Source organism: Chrysemys picta, chromosome 5 (genome assembly GCF_011386835.1).
Source record: "Chrysemys picta bellii isolate R12L10 chromosome 5, ASM1138683v2, whole genome shotgun sequence".
Classification (NCBI taxonomy): domain Eukaryota; kingdom Metazoa; phylum Chordata; order Testudines; family Emydidae; genus Chrysemys; species Chrysemys picta.
Window position 1 is genome coordinate 68,560,343 of NC_088795.1, and position 19,039 is coordinate 68,579,381.

The window sequence follows — 19,039 nt, forward strand, 5'->3', positions numbered from 1 at the left end:
TTCTTCCACTCTTACAGAAATTGCAGTCTTCGTGGTTGCAATGACACTAATATCACACAGCGGCTTTACTGTAGTGGGAAATATCAAGCTCCTTATCATATTTCTTGTTTAACAGTTATCATGGTTTATAACGTATTACAACTATAGACACTAAGGTTAAGTGTCTTTTCACTCCCTGATCTAATGCAGAGGAGATATGAGGTTGAAAAGTAGAATTGTTTTAGAAATTTTCAATATTAACAATAAGACTAAAATTGAGTGGCACCCCCAGGAAATTGCTTTATTCATACAATGACATATATGGTGAGGCCTCTTTTAAAATAGTTGACCTAGGTATAAACCATTTAGAGTTAATGTCTGTTGCACCAAAATTTTCTCTCCAGTAAAGAAATCTGACCATTAGTTGGTCACAGCCATGCTGGAGATCCAGAATATATTCCTACAAAGGCCTTGGCTACACTGGCGCTGCATAGCGCTGCAACTTGCTGCGCTCAGGGGTGTGAAAATGCACCCCCCCGAGCGCAGCAAGTGCAGCGCTGTAAAGCGCCAGTGTAATCAGCGCCTGCAGCGCTGCACACTCGCTCGCAGCACTGCAAGCTATTCCCCTCAGAGAGGTGGAGTACTTGCAGCGCTGCGAGAGAGCTCTCTCAGCGCTGGCGGCGCGACTACACTCGCGCTTCACAGCACTGCCGCGGCAGCTCTGTTAATCCCCAAGTGTAGACAAGGCCTCAGACTCTCATAACCATCACTGGGCTAGGGAGTAAATTCTGTGGAAACAACTCATCACTCTTTTATGAAGTAAATAATTCAACAGCCCTATTAGTTAATCAAAGAATGTAGCTGATGGGAGCTTTCAATAGATGGTCTCCTGAAGCTAGCTGGCACTTTCAGTGGAGATCAAGGAGTGAATGGCTATTCAGACTGAATGATTTGCTCACTTAGAGAATGGCCATTCCAGGTTAGGGATTAAGTGGATTGGAAGGGCAATGTGAGAAGCTTGTATTGTTGCAGCATGTTCTACACTGTCTTGTACCAGTTCTCTAGGTCAAAACACTTCAGATTCCTGTACTCTCAATCTGTCATTTTTCGTGATCACTGAATGGAATTGAAAACGTGTATTTCTCAATAGAGTATTCTTGTGTAAAATCTGGTACACTTCACTTAAAGGACGCCTTTTTAGCAAAAACATTTTTCTAATTCTATTTTGAGCAGTAATTTCTGTTGCTATGCTCCTTTTATCCTTGTTGCTATGATTTCGTGTGTTCCAGAATGCAGTTATTTAAACATAAAAAAGTCAAGTAAATTACATTATTGCTTAACTAGTGTATGGCCATCAGCTAGGCTATCACCTAAACCTTTTTGTACCTTTATAGTAATGGCATTAATACCTTTATGGTAATAGCCTAACATTCAGATAATTATTTTAAAGACTAACTTTCACCAGTTTTTGTACTCTTCATCTGCTGAGACTGATATTAAAAACGGAAGATACTGCTTAATCTTCAAATCTAGGATTTTTTAAAAAGGGTCTTCTATCAAAATGAAAAAAGGCAGAGGTATCAAAGCTGTGGTATTACCCATGATATTGGCAACATCTTCATTTTAGAAGAGGTGAGTCCAATAGGTGCAAGGAGTCCATTGATACTCCATATGATTGCTAAAGAGCAGTGTGGTTCAATTGATTTAATTCATGATCTATACCAGGAATCTGCAACCGTTGTCATGTGGTCCATCAGGGAAATCTGCTGGCGGGCCGGTACAGTTTGTTACCTGCAGCATCCGCAAGTTTGGCCGATTGCAGTTCCCACTGGCTGTGGTTTGCCGTTCCAGGCCAATGGGGGCTGGGGGAAGCGGCGCAGGCCGAGGGATGTATGAGATATAGGAAAGGATAATGTATCCTTTTTTTGTATTTTCTGTGCAGCACGCCTCTCACCCACACATGCACGCTCTGTCAGCAACACTCGTGTAGATCTTTTTTCCTACATGCTTTGAGCAGTTAAATATTTTAAACATTGATATTAACTATAATCATTGACATCTGAGTTAGCACCTATTGACATTAATAATTCAGCCCTCTGAGCAATTGTTTCATGTTCTCTGCAAATACAGTGAGACACCGCAATATCAGCTATAGTCATTTCACATTTTGAAGGTTTTCTTTATACATATAACAGCTAGAGACTTCATTTTAAATGACAGTTGAGGCTCTGGGGAATAATTGAGGTTGGCCCTTGCCCACCTGATCTATTCTTTGGATCCCCAGCACGGAGTACACCCTGTAGTTTGAGAAGCATTAACATAGCATTCTCTTAAACTCTTAATGCAAATATATATAAAGCAAACTGTTATTAGTAAGAGGTTATGCTTCTGGACGAACTGAAGTATGTTCTAGCATGTGAGGAGTCCTCTTCTGAAAAGTTTGCTGGGACGTGAGGCGGGGCTGGGGTGAGGGGAAGACCCTTTGTGTGAAGTCTCCTGAAGATCTACAGAATCTTAAATAAGCTCAATGCCTTCAATTTCTGAAATATTTTTTAAGATGCAACTACAGAATCATATAAAATAGCCATAAATGGTTGAAATCTATTAATGGTAGAACATGTATCTATGCTGTCCTGAACAGCAGATCACAGACCGAGACAAATTTAGGGGACAGATAGTAATTTTCATAAACTAAGCAGCAGATGGGCTATGCTAGCATCCAAACCGCTCTTCCCACAGAGATTCTGCAAATCAGTTTTCATCCAAGAGAACTTCAGTAGATCTTTACTAAATTAAATACTCATACAGAGAAGTAGTTAGTCAAATCATAAGCAAAAAAAATTCAAGTACCACAAAATCAAGGTCTAACATTATGTTTACAGTGAATGCATTATTAATACTTGATTGATTCCTGCATACAAATATTTGATGCATAATCTGTTTCTCGTGTAGATTTCACACACACAGTTTCTCATGGGAAGTGAGATTGCTGATGTCCATATTCCTAAGGACAGCAGGTCAGACATTACTACCTGTAGCTTCTGGCTGGTACAGGAACAGGAAAACTGCTGCCTCTGGATGTAGAATATGCAGGGAAAATCACAGTATCTGCAGCAGATAATGTGAGGAAGAGGCGGGAGCCTAGGGGCAGCTTCAGTTCCTCTTTGACCTTTCTTTTTTCATCCTTGTTCCCCGCTCCACTCGCTCCAGCTTCGGCTTTTATGCTTCCAATCATTCAGCTGCTACCCCTCTGCATTCTGTTAGAAGTTTCTTGTTCTTCCCCTTCCTCTTGGTTCCTCTCTGGATCTGATCAACTTCAAATCTTCCCTGATTCTTAGGCAGCTCTTGAAGAATCCCAGTTGAATGGAATACTTCAGAGGGAGGCTATCCTCTTGAATATCGGCAGACGACCTGCCACTAGACCTGGGTGGAGAACAGCAATTCCGTTTTGCAGAGGATTTCAGATTTTGTTTTTGTTCTGGTTTGGAATAAAAACCCTAAATTTCAAAATCCTCAGAAACAGAAATTTGAAGAAAATTCATTTAAAAAAGAAACATTTAATTTTAACAATTTCAAAACAAAATTCTGCCTGACAGCTGACAGGGAGCTAGAAGCCCTGGCTCTGTAGCAGTCCACCAAGCAGGCTGCTGAGGAGTTGGGAACCTGGGACCTGTGGTTCCTCCAGCTCCTGGGCCAGCTGGCTCCTAGGCAGCTCAGAGAGCTGGGGAAGCTGGCAGGAAACTAGAGCAGTTTTTGAATGGAAATTCATTGAAATCACACATCTCTATGGAGCATTTCAATGTCAACAAATCAGCATTTTCAGATCAAACAACATTCCATTGGAAAATTTCTGGCCATTTCTATCTGCCGCTCTATCTAGAATGAAGAATTTCTGGGAAACCTGGAAGAGTAGAAGATTGAGGTAAACCTTACCGTGAAATAGGTAAAACCAAAACACACACAAGTTGTGGTTTCATGCAGCAATGGTACAAGAGGTGCAGAATATCACTTTGAAGTAAGATTAGGACCACTAGTGTTGCCAGCTCTTGCAGCTGCATTGCCTGTTTTGTGATATTGGGTGTTTACAAAGCCCCAGATCCTGACATTATGTGCTCACATGAGAACTTCAGCTTTTATATTAAAAAATAAAAACAAAACAAAAAAATAAGGTGCTTTTCTAGCCCTTGTGGTTGCGGAGAGAAGCTTGAAAATGTGAACCCTAAGGGCTCAAAACCAGAAGGCAAATCAAAAGACCCCAACCTTTAATATTTTGTTTAAATCACAAATTTTAATCCAATCACATTTTTGGAATACGGATCATTAGTTTTTAATGGATGGGGTTGGAAATACTTGTTCACTTAATTTCAAATTAAGATTCTGCTGTCCCTCTTGTGGTTCTGTTAGTTAATGTGAAGCATACAGACTGTTTGGTTGTAGCAGTACACAAGAGGTTTTTTAAGCATTATATACTGTGTGAAGGCAGTTATGTATTCTACCTTCAACACTGTACCATCTTTAGATAAATTATTGTTGATGAGCTATTAAAAGTGATCCTGTTCAGTTACTGTGTTCTTCCCTATTTTGATTTCTCATTACAATAATTCATTTAGCTGCAATTTCACTTGTCTTCTGCTAACAGGATATGTATCAAATAGCTAACAAGATCTCCTTGGTAACCATCTAACTCTAAAGAGGCAGCAGATTACAGCTTAGCCTTTTTTGGTAACTAGAATTTATTCAGACATCCACCTGTTGTGCAGAAGTTCTCCTTTGTCACTAGTGCATCAGACTGCAGGTTCATACATTTTCTCTGCTACCAGTAGCACTCAAGAACCCGAATCCTTGTAGCTATTGACTATTTTGTGGGTTGTTTGTTCTCATTTTTCCTTTCTTCACTGTGCTTTTCATCTGCTCATTTTTGGCTTTATGCTTTATTTGGTGCCTAACCGCATGCTAACCCTTTTGCTTAAACAGTCTTCCACTTCTTCAAACCCCTGCTTTCTTTTTGTCCAGCTCCTTTCTAAAATGTTTCTTTCCTTGAGGTTCCTTCCTACATTGATTTTTCTCATAGATAACATTTCCTGAGTTCTCATCTTGTGTATCTTATCTTTTGTTCCGATTGCAATCTCTTCTGAGCAAGGAACATATCTCTTCCTATTCTGTAAAGTACTAAGTAAATCTATGGTACGGCATAACTCCAAATCACTTGTTAAAAAGGTGTTTACATGATTGATGGTTTACTATTGATTATAGAATATATTGTGTATTTGAATTGCATGGATGCTTAAATATCTTGATTGGTTTTATTAGGGAAGGATAAACCAGGGCTTCTGTACCTAAACTTTCTCTAAGGATTGGATTAGATCAGTGGTTCTCCACCTAGTTACCATTGTGTTATGTGGTCCGCATCCAATGATACCTGTATGGCCCTGAGAATGTCACATGGGCCACAGCTGTGTGCTGATTGGGCCACGGGTTGAGAACCACTGGATTAGATTAATTTAAGGATAGTCACTCTTCCTGCTCTGCTTCCTTCCTCTCCCTTGAAATCCCAGTGCTTCTTGCCTACCTCTTTTATGTACATCTTCACAATTGGCTTATGCCTCAGTTCATTCCATTGGCCTTGGCTGCCAACCCTTTTCATTCTCTAGGAAGTCTTAAGATTCTGTAAACTTTGAGCATATCCCTACATGGCTTAAAAAAGAGAACAGAAGAGGTGGGAAATTCCTCCATGCCCTTATTTTACTTAGAAGGTAAATCTATCAGTTTGCTTTCGAGCCTACTCCTAGATTTGCAGGTTAGATTTTCTTGGGAGCGGAAACTTTCACTGAAATATCTACTTGAATCCAAACAAGATATTTTGCAAGCAAAGGATCTGTTTCAAATCGCCTTGTCATGCTTACTGCTTTAAATGATACATATTATTCATACAGGGTAACTCATACAATTATTTTGGTTCATCTTATTTACTGGTTCTGTGTGTGGAGAACATACACTTATTTCAATACTCATACACCTTACGGGATTCTAATTAACTGTATCAACTCAGGATAGGGACTTGGGCATCATTTTGGGCACCTCAACTAAGACTTCTGCTCAAAGTGCAGGTGCGGTCAAGAAAGCAAACCATGTTAGGCTACATATAGAAAAGGATGGAGAAAAATAGAGATAACATTGCAATGTTGTTATATAAATTAATGTTACTGCCCTGGCTGGAGTAACGTGTAACTGATTATCCCATCTCAGAAATCTATTGCAGAATTAGAGGAGGTTTAGAGAAGGGTGGTGAGAATGATAAGAGGAGTGGAAACTCTGGTACAATGAGACATTCCTTACCTTAGGGAAAGAATAAAAGGAGACATGAAAAAAGTATATAAAATAATGAATGGTATAGAGAAGGTAGATCAGGAATGTCTATTCTCCTTGTCTCCTATCACAAGAACTAGGGGACATTCAGTGAAATGGAGAGATGGCAAATTCAGATGATGAAAGATAATACTTTTTACTCAACTTGTAATTAGATTGCAGAACTCATTGCCCCAGCATGTCATTGAGGTGAAGAATTTAGGAAAATTCCAAGAGGGATTGGATGCTGTTATTGATGATAACTCTAACTATAACAAGACTATCCAATGCTAAAGAGTATAGAAGGGAAGTAAAATCGCATGCTGATGGATTTAGACCAGTCTCTAACCATTGGGGATTAGGTGAGACCATCAAATGTGGGGAGTGCTGGGGTGAGGGGGGAAGTAGGAGAGCAGAGATTCTCACATCATCTTATTGTGAGGTTTCTTGAACCTCCCTGTGAAGCATCTGGTGCTCCCACAGTCAGGGACACGATAGTGGATTAGATGTCTTGATCCAGTATGGCATTTCCTATGTTTTGTGCTCACTTGTTTTTGTTAAAATCTGTTTAAATGTTCATCAAAAGGTTTTAGCATAGGGAGTTACTGAAGACTTATGTATGCGCTTTACTGAAAAATCAGGCTTCTCAACCTAGAAATCTTCAGTATTCTTTATAACTCTTGGTCTTAAACATCTTTATCTGTGGTAATGTATGTCATGCATGAAGTACTATATCGTATAATACTGGAAAAGGCTTTAAAATATAACTTTGGTTTTAATCTGTTTTGTCTACTCCTGGCTGGTCTTTTTATTTTCTGTCACTTCAAACGAATTTTTAAATTCCTAACATTAAACTGTCTCTTGTCTGTTAGGCATAGGCAATGAAAAAAAATCCCAGTTAATAACCACGAGGCTACCTTTTATGCCTATTTATAAGCAACCATGTCACTTTCAAGACTCTAAACCAGTTCTTTCAACCCATTTGGTGAAGAATTCCACCTTTGCACTTTTTTACTCTAAAGGATATTTTTAAAATATCTATCAGCCCCCCAATCCATACAGAGGGACAAGGCACTTAGTACGAACCGCCACAGCTCATGGCAGAGTCCAAACCCTCAGGGTGTAAATCCTGCAGGAGGGACACAGCTGATGCCTCTTCTGCTTAGGAAAGTGCTACATCCTGGATAAATGCTCTGTGTGCCAAACTTTCCCAGGGTTTACAAGTCCAGGGACACATAGCTTAAGCTGCATCTGCTTAAGCAGTCCATGCATGTCACTTCAGACCCAGAGGTGACAGTTATGACCATAGTGAGGCTGAATAAACCAGTCAGTCAAATACTTCCTTAAACTGAAGGCTTTTAGATGTAATATGCTGTAATTGTTAAAGTGAGAGGCAGGCGTCTATTACAAATAATAAATAATAAAATGTCTGGCTCTGCCACTGATTCACTGTAGACCTTGCTCAAGTCACTTACCTTCTTTGTGCCTCAGTTCACAATCTGTAAAATGGTTGTAAGAGTTGCTCCCGGGGTGGCTGTGATGCTTAATTTAATGTTTTTAAGAGTCTAGAAATAGTCTGAAAGGAAATAGAGATGTGTAAAGTAATTCAATTATTTAAGCTTGCTGAAGTGCACTTCAAATGCAGGTCACTGGGATCACTTCTAGAATGCTGACTGGGTAAAATTACTGTTAATGTTGAGGATTGTACTACAGGCTCTAAGTATATAGCCAAACAATCTATAAATGCGTATTCATGTTGTATTTGAAGCATTGGTGTACACCTTCCAATATAAAACTAGTGAAATATGAACAAGGGATCTTAAAATTCCCTACGGGCAAGTGGTGTGCTAACTTGACTTTCAAAGACTATCTTAAGTGAAAAAAATCTGTTTAATCACTATGAAAATTACTTCTAATGCAAGTTTTCAGTATCATTACTGTAAAACCTGAAAAGTTATTTTTGTGAAACTTTTGCATTTAACTTTAAAAATAACCTTTGCCTCTTTGAAAATGTATATAAAAGTTGCATGCTCTGCTTATGTAAAGGCAATGATCAAAACTTGAGGTGCTAGAGAATATTGTAAAATAAGGTATTGTTTATAGACTTAGCCATGTATGGTATGCTAAATCAATCTTGCTTTTCATGCTGTTGTTTTATTGCTGCTTATAAACTACGCTCAGTGGTGTATGCTAAAGAGAACTTTTTTCTAAACAGAACAGCATTTTTCTGATGTCATACTTAGTGAAGAATTCCTCAACCTTGGTGTAGAACAGGTGTGCAGTTTAATATCCAGTGACAAACTTACAATTGCATCAGAGGAAAAGGTAAGATACATCTATCCTTTCTTCCTTTTGGATAGACAAAAAAAGTGTCCATTCTTCCCAGATCTTACATAATTTTTTGGATGGATTTTTTTGTTAATCCCTCAGTAAAATGGTTCAATTTGTTACCCACACATAGTCTCTGCACTTAAGGAAGTTTTACAGAAATGCTGTCAAGGTGTTAAACCTTTAAATTAATCCCTTGACAGATTTGAGCTCTTAAGGATTCTAAGAATGCATTTAACCAGTTGACTCACAGTTAAAAGGTTAAAGCTCCCAGCTTTGGGGTAAACCAATCAATACATGTGTTAATGCAGCAACGTGTACATAGTAATTGGCTAACAAGGGGACATACAATACATTGGGATTTGCTTTAATTTAGCTGGGTGAAATTAGTGTTTTTGAAGAGTTTTTATATACCTGATACCTTTCATGTAAGAGGTACCAAAGTGGACAGCTGTCAAGCTAGATTGGTCTTCAGATTTAGGAGATAAGTGTCCCAATTTAAAAAAAATCGAGTGGGGAAGGGCTGCAAAAAAGATTGCTAGATAGCTGTGTATGACCAAAACATCTTTAAGGTATCTTTACGTTTTCCCATGCAGCCAGGTCCTGGTTCTATTGGAGTCAAAGGCAGAACTCCCACTAATTTCAATGGGACCAACACTTAGCCCTTAACAAATACCTAATTAATTTGATTTACAAATATTTTCATTTTGAACATATACATACAATGTCCCCCCCCCCTTAAAAATGTGCTTATCTCTCTAAGGAGAGCTGCGGCCATCCCATAAAATCTGTTCAAGAGGAGGCTGAATCCCCCGGTTCAGGCGCACTTAACGCATATAAGCATATTTTAACACAAGATGTACGGCCAAATGGTCACACATGCTTTATATAAACTAAAAAACATTTTAAAGTCCTTGTGAGCATAGGGGCACAGCCATCCTCTTAGAACTGATGCCATGTTGCTATTCCTATGGTATCGTGAAAGTCTAGTTCTCTCACACACAGAAGTGCTTGACTTTAATATATAAATGTCTATCTCTAGAAAGACCGTTTTAATTCTCTGATTTTATAGAAACAATGAAGTATTGTGCAGTGGGAGAGAAATCACACTTGCGTTGCCCTAGTTGGTTGGTTATAGACTTTAGTGAGAGTCAAGTGTGATGACACTAGCAAAGACGCAAGGGAATTAGTTATGGATGGTAGTTATGCACTTCAGGACCTTAAGAAAAAGCAGTGTGGGGAAATAAGTTTACTTAGGCCTGGTCTACACTACGAGTTTAGGTCGAATTTAGCAGCGTTAATTCGAATTAAGCCTGGACACGTTCACACGACGAAGTCCTTTTTTTCGACTTAAAGGGCCCTTTAAACCGGTTTCTTTACTCCACCTCCGACGAGGGGATTAGCACTAAAATCGGCCTTTGCGGGTCAGAATTGGGGTAGTGTGGATGGAATTCGACATTATTGGCCTCCGGGAGCTATCCCACAGTGCTTCATTGTGACCGCTCTGGACAGCACTCTCAACTCAGATGCACTGACCAGGTAGACAGGAAAAGCTCCGCGAACTTTTGAATTTCATTTCCTGTTTGCCCAGCGAGGAGAGCACAGGTGACCACGCAGAGCTCATCAGCACAGGTAACCATGATGGAGTCCCAGGATCACAAAAGAGCTCCAGCATGGACCGAACGGGAGGTACGGGATCTGCTCACCATATGGGGAGATGTATCAGTGCTAGCTGAACTCCGTAGCAGTAAACGAAATGGCAAAATATTAGAAAAGGTCTCCAAGGCCATGAAGGACAGAGGCCATAACAGGGACACACAGCAGTGCCGCGTGAAAATTAAGGAGCTAAGGCAAGCCTACCACAAAGCCAGAGAGGCAAACGGAAGGTCCGGGGCAGAGCCGCAAACATGCCGCTTCTACGCGGAGCTGCATGCAATCCTAGGGGGTGCAGCCACCACTACCCTAACCGTGTGCTATGACTCCGTCAATGGAGAAACACGCAACAGGGAAGCGGGTTCGGGGTATGAGGAAGATGAGGATGAAGATAATGTAGATAGCTCACAGCAGCAAGGAAGCGGAGAAACCGGTTTCCCCAACAGCCAGGATATGTTTATCACCCTGGACCTGGAACCAGTAACCCCCGAACTCACCCAAGGCGTGCTCCCAGACCCTGAGGGCACACAGGGGACCTCTGGTGAGTGTACCTTTGTAAATATTACACATGGTTTAAAAGCAAGCGTGTTTAATGATTAATGATTAATTTGCCCTGGCAATCGCGGCCAGTACAGCTACTGGAAAAGTCGGTTAACGTGTATGGGGATGGAGCAGAAATCCTCCAGGGACATCTCCAGAAAGCTCTCCTTCATGTACTCCCAAAGCCTTTGCAAAAGGCTTCTGGGGAGGGCTGCCTTATCCTGTCCGCCATGGTAGGACACTTTACCACGCCAGGCCAGTAGCACATAGTCTGGAATCATTGCATAACAAAGCATGGCAGCGTATGGTCCCGGTGTTTTCTGGCATGCAGACAACATCTATTCCTTATCGCTCTTTGTTATCCTCAGGAGAGTGATATCATTCACGGTCACCTGGTTGAAATGGGGTGATTTTATTAAGGGGACATTCAGAGGTGCCCGTTCCTGCTCGGCTGAACAGAAATGTTCTCCGCTATTAGCCACGCGGTAGGGGGGAGGGGTGAAGTGATCATCCCAGAGAATTGGGTGTGTGTGGGGGGGGGGGGTAGTTGGGTTTGTGCTGCATGTTAACCCGGAAACCGCAACCCCTCCTTTTACATTGCAAACCCATTTTAAATGGCCAACCCAGGGGGTGTTTGGTATGGGAATTGAGGGCGCTACTGTTTGAAACCATTCCCACATGTTATGAAGGTTAAAAAGCCAAAAGACTTACCACAGTGGCTTACCATGGCTGCCTGCAAGCCAAAATCTGTTGCCTGGCACTGCGTGAGTGATCTCTCACACCAAACCAGCAGGCCCTCAATATAAGAGGAAAAATGCGACCTTGTAACAAAAGCACATGTGCTGTGTAATGTGAACAGCAAAATTTAACGTGAAAGTGTGTACCCATTGTTCTCTAAAATGTGTCTTTTTTAACCACCTCTCCCTTGTCCTCCACCAGCTGCAAATGTTTCTCCTTCACAAAAGCTAGCGAAGATTAGAAGGAGAAAACGGCGGACTCGGGATGATATGTTCTGGGAGCTCCAGATGTCCTCCCACGCTGACAGAGCACAGCAGAATGCGTGGAGGCAGTCAATGTCAGACTACAGAAAAGCACAATATGAATGAGAGGAGAGGTGGCGGGCTGAATCGCGGGATGAACAGAGCAAGTGGCTGGCTGAAGATGATAGGTGGCGTCAGCTTGCAGACAGAAGGCAAGAGTCGATGCTCCGGCTGCTGGAGCATCAAACTGATATGCTCCAGCGTATGGTTGAGCTGCAGGAAAGGCAGCAGGAGCAGAGACCGCCGCTACAGCCCCTGTGTAACCAACAGCCCTCCTCCCCAAGTTCCATAGCCTCCTCACCCAGACGCCCACCCAGATGGTGGGGGGGCCTCCGGCCACCCAGTCACTCCACCCCAGATGATTGCCCGAGCATCAGAACGCTGGCCTTCAATAAGAGTTAAAGTTTTAAACTGCAGTGTGTCCTTTTCCTTCCCTCCTCCCCCACCCATCCCGGGCTACCTTGGCAATTATCCCCCTAGTTGTGTAATGAATTAATAAAGAATGTATGAATGTGAAGTAACAATGACTTTATTGCCTCTGCAAGCAGTGCTCGAAGGGGGGAGGGGAGGCTGGGGTGGTTGGTTTACAGGGAAGTAGAGTGAACCGGGTGGGGGGGTGGGGCAGAGGGTTCATCAAGGAGAAACAAACAGAAGTTTCACACCGTAGCCTGGCCAGTCACAAAACTCATTTTCAAAGCTTCTCTGATGCGCACCGCTCCCTACTGTGCTCTTCTAACCGCCCTGATGTCTGGCTGCGCATAATTAGCGGCCAGGCAATTTGCTTCAACCTCACACGCTGCCATAAATGTCTCCCCCTTACTCTCACAGATATGGTGGAGCGCACAGCAAGCAGCAATAACAATGGGGATATTCTTTTCGCTGAGGTCTGAGCGAGTCAGTAAGCTGCGCCAGCGCGCTTCTAAACGTCCAAATGCACATTCCACCACCATTCGGCACTTGCTGAGCCTATAGTTGAACAGGTCCTGACTACTGTCCAGGCTGCCTGTGTACGGCTTCATGAGCCATGGCATTAAGGGGTAGGCTGGGTCCCCAAGGATCACGATAGGCATTCCAACATCCCCAACGGTTAGTTTCTGGTCCAGGAAGAAAGTCCCTTCCTCCAGCTTTCGAAACAGACCAGAGTGCCTGAAGACGCGAGCATCATATACCTTTCCCGGCCATCCCCATTGATGTTGGTGAAACATCCCTTATGATCCACCAGGGCTTGCAGCAGCATTGAAAAGTACCCCTTGCCGTTTATGTACTCGGTGGCTTGGTGCTCTGGTGACAAGATAGGGATATGGGTTCTGTCTATCGCTCCACCACAGTTTGGGAATCCCATTGCCGCAAAGCCATCCACTATGGCCTGCACGTTTCCCAGAGTCACTACCCTTGATATCACCAGGTCTTTGATTGCCCTGGCAACATGGATCACAGCAGCCCCCACAGTAGATTTGCCCACTCCAAATTGATTTCCGACTGACCAGTAGCTGTCTGGCGTTGCAAGCTTCTACAGGGCTATCGCCACTCGCTTCTCAACTGTGAGGGCTGCTCTCATCCTGGTATTCTGGCGCTTCAGGACAGGGGAAAGCAAGTTAGAAAGTTCCATGGAAGTGCCCTTACGCATGCGAAAGTTTCGCAGCCACTGGGAATCGTCCCACACCTGCAGCACGATGTGGTCCCACCAGTCTGTGCTTGTTTCCCAGGCCCAGAATCGGCGTTCCACGGCATGAACCTGCCCCAGTAACACATGATTTGCACATTGCTGGGGCCTGTACCTTCTATGAGGTCTATGTCCATGTCAATTTCCTCATCACTCTCGTCGCTGCGCTGCAGTCGCCTCATCGGCTGGTCTTGGTTTTGCTTTGGCATGTCCTGGCTCTGCATATACTCCAGGACAATGCGCGTGGTGTTCATAGTGCTCATAATTGCCGTGGTGATCTGAACGGGCTCCATGATCCCAGTGCTATGGCATCTGGTCTGAAAAAAGGCGCGAAACTATTGTCTGACGGAGGGAGGTAGGGGCGAGTGACGACATGGCGTACAGTTACAGGGAATTAAAATCAACAAAGGTGGCTGTGCATCAGGGAGAAACACAAACAACTGTCACACAGAATGGCCCCCCCCCAAAGATTGAACTCAAAACCCTGGGTTTAGCAGGCCATTGATTTCACGGAGGGAGGGGGAAGTAAATGAATACAGAACAAATCTATTTTTTACATCTTAAGCTGGCAGCCGATGGTGCAGCATGACTGATAGCCCTCGGCATCTTCTGGGTGCTTGGCAGAAAATACTGGGCACTTGGCAGAAAATAGTGTACTACGACTGATAGCCTCCATCATCATTGGGAAGGCAGCAGAATATGACTGGGGGACATACGGAGTTTCAGCCATCATCTGATCAAACCAATCGTAATACACCATCTACTGCCAAAAGGCAAGGGACTGCTGCTGTGTAGCAATGCAGCCCCACGTCTGCCAGCACCCAGATCGCCGATGAAGGCTACCAGTCATACTGCACTGTTTACTGCCAAAAGGCAATTAACTGCTGATGTATAGCAATGCAGTACCACGTCTGCCGGCACCCAGATGACATATGGTGACGGTGAGCTGAGCTGAGCGGGCTCCATGCTTGGCGTGGTATGTTGTCTGCACAGGTAACCCAGGTAAAAAGGCGCAAATCGATTGTCTGCCGTTGCTCTGACGGAGGGGGAGGGGCCTGATGACATGTACCCAGAACCCCCCGAGACACTGTTTTGCATAATTCAGGCATTGGGATCTCAACCCAGAATTCCAATGGGCGGCGGAGACTGCGGGAACTGTGGGATAGCTACCCATAGTGCAATGCTCCGGAAGTCGACGCTAGCCTCGGTACTGTGGACGCGGTCCGCCGACTTAATGCACTTAGAGCATTTTATGTGGGGACACACACAATCTGCTGTATACAACTGATTTCTATAAAACCGGCTTCTATAAATTCGACCTAATTTCGTAGTGTAGACATACCCTTAGATGCAGGCTTTTATTGAGTTTACAGCACTAACTAAATTAGTTCCTATTGGAAAAGTTCAGATTAGATTTGTTGACAGCTTTCATAATAGTGAGAGTAATTTGACAATGTCCTAATCTACTAGGAGTTCTCATTGAGGAACCAGTAGAGAATGTATTCAAAAAGAGATTGGCTCACATACCCAGGGGAGATATTATATAGGATAACTATGTTGAAAGGATTGGAGTGGCCAATTTATGTGGCCTCCTATTTTTATGCTTTGAAAACTTTAGTCCAAGTGAAAATTGGCTTTGGGGTCTCACTTGTACTTTCATACTGATGAATTTGTAAAACAGGTGGGGACTCATGGCATGTATTTGTTTTCTACAAGGTTTTTGAAGCAGTGATAGCTTGGGTAAATCATGACAAAGATGTGAGGCAGGAGCTAATGGCACGCTTGATGGAACATGTTCGGCTGCCTTTGCTTTCCCGAGAATATTTAGTTCAGGTAAGCAAAAAGAAGAAGAATTCTAGCAAGAATTTACACACACTGGTTTTACTATGATCCTGTCTGTCAGCAGCCAGATTTACATCCGAGTAATTTAATTATGTTTTAGTCTAATTGTAATGCTATACAAAGTTTCAAATGAATGCTTCCTTAATACATATTGTAAATAAGGGATTATTAATCTGACTTTAGATTTTGACTTCCTTTTGTAATGTAATCCCTTAAATAGCACATTTTTTGTTAGTGATTCTTTTCATGATTTTAATGGTTAAAAGTTAATGTTTTATATTTTAGTACATGGTAGCTAATGTTCTATCATTTTTAAATACACCTCTACCCCGACAGAACGCGACCCGATATAACACGAATTCGGCTATAATGCGGTAAAGCAGCGGGGAGCCCCGGGCCCTTTAAAGCACCACCCGAGCCCCGCTACTTTACTGCGTTGTATCCGAATTCGTGTGGAGCCCCAGGGCTCCGGCAGCCAGGCTCGGGCAGTGATTTAAAGGGCCAGAGGCTCTGGCCGCTGCAGGGAGCCCCAGGCCCTTTAAATCCCCACCCAAGTCCCGCTGCCAGAGCTCCGGCGGTGATTTAAAGAGCCCGGGGCTCCCCGCAGCGGCTGGAGCATCGGGCCCTTTAAATCACTGCTGAGGAAGCCAGTCCAGTCCGGCACGGTGTACCGGCTCTTGCCAGTACACCGTACCGGACTGAGCCCGATATAACATGGTCTCACCTATAAGGCGGTGGGATTTTTTGGCTCCCGAGGACCACGTTATATCAGGGTAGAGGTGTATGTAGAATTCAGTGTCAAGGGAAGTCTATTTTATGTAGTTTAGATATACCACAGTTTTGCCAATTTCGTAAGGTTATCACTTTGAACATAAGGCTTGATTAATGTCAGGATGCTTATCACAGATAATTGGCATCTTGGTCAACTAAAAGTTATTTATGTTGGAAATATAATCTTTGGTGGTCTAAATTTTTTCACTGTTTCTTGCTATTTTTCTGTATTGAGTTTCTGTTTAACGGGATCCTCTTGTTCAAATAGTTTATTTTATCTGAGCCTCTCACATTGTGATTTGGAAAAAACTAGAAATCTGCTTGACCATCAAGAAAACGACTAAAACCACTTGCCATTGCCTAAAATTATATCTTCCATTTAATAATTAGAAGGGTCTGTATTCTCCCATTTTTTCCCTAGGGACTTGGCATATCAACATCATGGTAAAAAGAACAGGAGTACTTGTGTCACCTTAGAGACTAACAAATTTATTAGAGCATAAGCTTTCGTGGGCTACAGCCCACTTCTTCGGATGCATATAGAATGGAACATATATTGAGGAGATATATATACACACATACAGAGAGCATGAACAGGTGGGAGTTGTCTTACCAACTCTGAGAGGCCAATTAAGTAAGAGGAAAAAAAAAAACTTTTGAAGTGATAATCAAGATAGCCCAGTACAGACAGTTTGATAAGAAGTGTGAGAATACTTACAAGGGGAGATGGGTTCAATGTTTGTAATGGCTCAGCCATTCCCAGTCCTTATTCAATCCTAAATTGATTGTATCTAGTTTGCATATCAATTCCAGCTCAGCAGTCTCTCGTTGGAGTCTGTTTTTGAAGTTTTTCTGTTGTAAGATAGCCACCTGCAGGTCTGTCATTGAATGACCAGACAACATCATGGTGTTTCCAGCCTTTAACTGGCTGGGATATGATCTACTAATTCCGTACTTTATTTTTTCCATGTAATGTAGGTTTATTTCACTTCAAATTGTAATTTGTGTTTTACTTTAAAATGCGGAGACCTTGTCAAACTTTCATTAATGCACAGAGGGTTGAAGAGGAGACACTGGTAAAGAACAGCAGTGCATGTAAAGATTACCTCATTGAAGCGATGAAGTATCACTTACTGCCAACTGAGCAACGAGCATTGATGAAAAGTACTCGAACCAGACTGAGAACACCTGTAAGCCTTCCAAAGGTAAGACCTCAAACTTCTAACTTGCTGCCTTCTTCAATATTCAGTTTTGTCTAAAGTTTGGGATGAAAGTGTAACACTGGATTGGGCTGTACCTGTGGTTCTCCTTTACACAGTCTTCCTACTAGAATTGTTCACCATTGAGACGGGTGCAACATGGTAACAGCTTAGATCCTAAACTGACTGACAGAAACTTATTATGGAGTATAAAACTCATAAATGTCTCTGTTTTGGCTCTTCAAGGAAAATATGTTATAGAACTGTACTGTTTTGAGCCCACAAAAGTTATGGTGCTGCTGTAGCATCTTAAGAACTGAAGTTATGGGTCTGGGATGGGGGTGGGGAATGTAAGCCTGGATAAAATTATGTGGTCGTGTCTAATTCTGGAGTATTTTAAATAATCTCATTTGTTTTCAACTAACAATACTTGTGTTAAATACCTAGGCTCCTCTCCTCTTTCACCCAAATACAGAAGAAGTTTGATCACAGTACTATTATTCCAACTCAGCAGTGGCAGAATAGGAGCTAGATGTCAATGCCATTCCTCTGACTTCTGCATATTCAGTGAAGCTTTGCAACTAGTCTTCCCTCAAGAGGACCAAATCAAAGGCTAGATTCTGCTCTCAGGTGCACATTCACAATCCTCACTGACTTCATCTAGAAGCTGGATTCTCACACTTGAGGGCAGAATCCCTCCTCAAAAGTTCCCAGAGTATCTTTATCTTCAGCTTCTTGCAGAATGTGCTTACCACAACTGAAAGTGATGGGTGGGTGGGAGGAAGAAAAAGCGATGGGGCTCTTTCCAGAGTCCTGACCGCATTTGGCTTATGAGGGAGGGAAAAAGGGGTCATACCTAAGTGGAGCCTCGAGGGGAACAGGAAGTGGCCAGACCAGGGGGGAGCACTGACCCACCATGTGCTGTGGAGGGAGGGAAGAAATTTATACCCCATGCATTCTGGAAGGAACTCTCCCATCAGTCACTGATCCACATCATTTACCCTCCCACACATGGGGGATCAGAGTCTAACCAGATTTTTATGATCTGCTGTTGACATTGCACTAGTAAACTTTTTTCTTTTGGGATTGGTAAGGAATTTTGCCCTCACTGTCAGATTGGCCAATGCAGGGTGGATTTTTGTCACCTTCCCTGCAGTCTGTCTGGTGGGGTAGGTAAGATTAGGTCAGGATGTTTGCAACTTAGTATATAGCAGGTGTCCTGTGCAGGATTTGTTACAGAGGGGCTCTGAACAGGGTTCAAAAAAGAGCTAGAAAAATTCATGGAGGATAGGTCCATCAATGGCTATTAGCCAGGATGGGCAGGGATGGTGTCCCTAGCCTCTGTTTGCCAGAAGCTGGGAATGGGCAACAGGGGATGGATCACTAGATGATTACCTGTTCTGTTCATTCCCTCTGGGGCACCTGGCATTGGCCACTGTTGGAAGACAGGATACTGGGTTAGATGGACCTTTGGTCTGACCCAGTATGGCCGTTCTTATGTTCTTATTCACTGATAATCAGGAGTTGGAAGTGGATTTAGAGGAAGGCACCACCTAAGGAAACGGAAAAGGGAGATTGTGGCTCCTAATTCCTGGTATAATGGGGAGGCAGCTCCACCTTTTTCTCCCCCCCCCCCCCCACCCTTAACCTTCATAGGAGAGAAGCATGAGTCCAGCAAT

General features: G+C 42.9%; 2 protein-coding genes across 9 annotated transcripts in view; both read left to right on the forward strand.

Moving 5' to 3' along the window:
- KLHL2 (kelch like family member 2) overlaps window positions 1-19,039 on the forward strand; it is a 122,184-nt gene that overhangs the window by 78,121 nt on the left and 25,024 nt on the right. For 7 of the 8 annotated variants that reach the window (XM_065596515.1, XM_005307442.5, XM_065596516.1 and 4 more), the window contains 3 exons: window positions 8,540-8,649; window positions 15,265-15,381; window positions 17,217-17,366. In XM_065596515.1, coding sequence (XP_065452587.1) covers window positions 8,540-8,649; window positions 15,265-15,381; window positions 17,217-17,366 — 377 coding nt within the window. The remainder of the gene's footprint in view (window positions 1-8,539; window positions 8,650-15,264; window positions 15,382-17,216; window positions 17,367-19,039) is intronic. The other variant, XM_065596521.1, reaches the window with a different exon arrangement.
- LOC135983669 (myb/SANT-like DNA-binding domain-containing protein 2) lies at window positions 10,261-15,258 on the forward strand. Its single transcript, XM_065596522.1, has 2 exons — window positions 10,261-10,846; window positions 11,785-15,258. Exons 1-2 carry the CDS (start codon window positions 10,291-10,293, stop codon window positions 11,949-11,951), a joined length of 723 nt encoding a protein of 240 aa, XP_065452594.1. The 5' UTR covers window positions 10,261-10,290; the 3' UTR covers window positions 11,952-15,258.

Excerpts from the sequence above, each read along its gene's own strand:
- LOC135983669 (XM_065596522.1), top strand. The coding sequence starts at position 10,291 with ATGATGGAGTCCCAGGATCACAAAAGAGCTCCAGCATGGACCGAACGG. Across the intron at positions 10,847-11,784 it reads GGGCACACAGGGGACCTCTG|CTGCAAATGTTTCTCCTTCA; the intron begins GTGAGTGTACCT and ends GTCCTCCACCAG.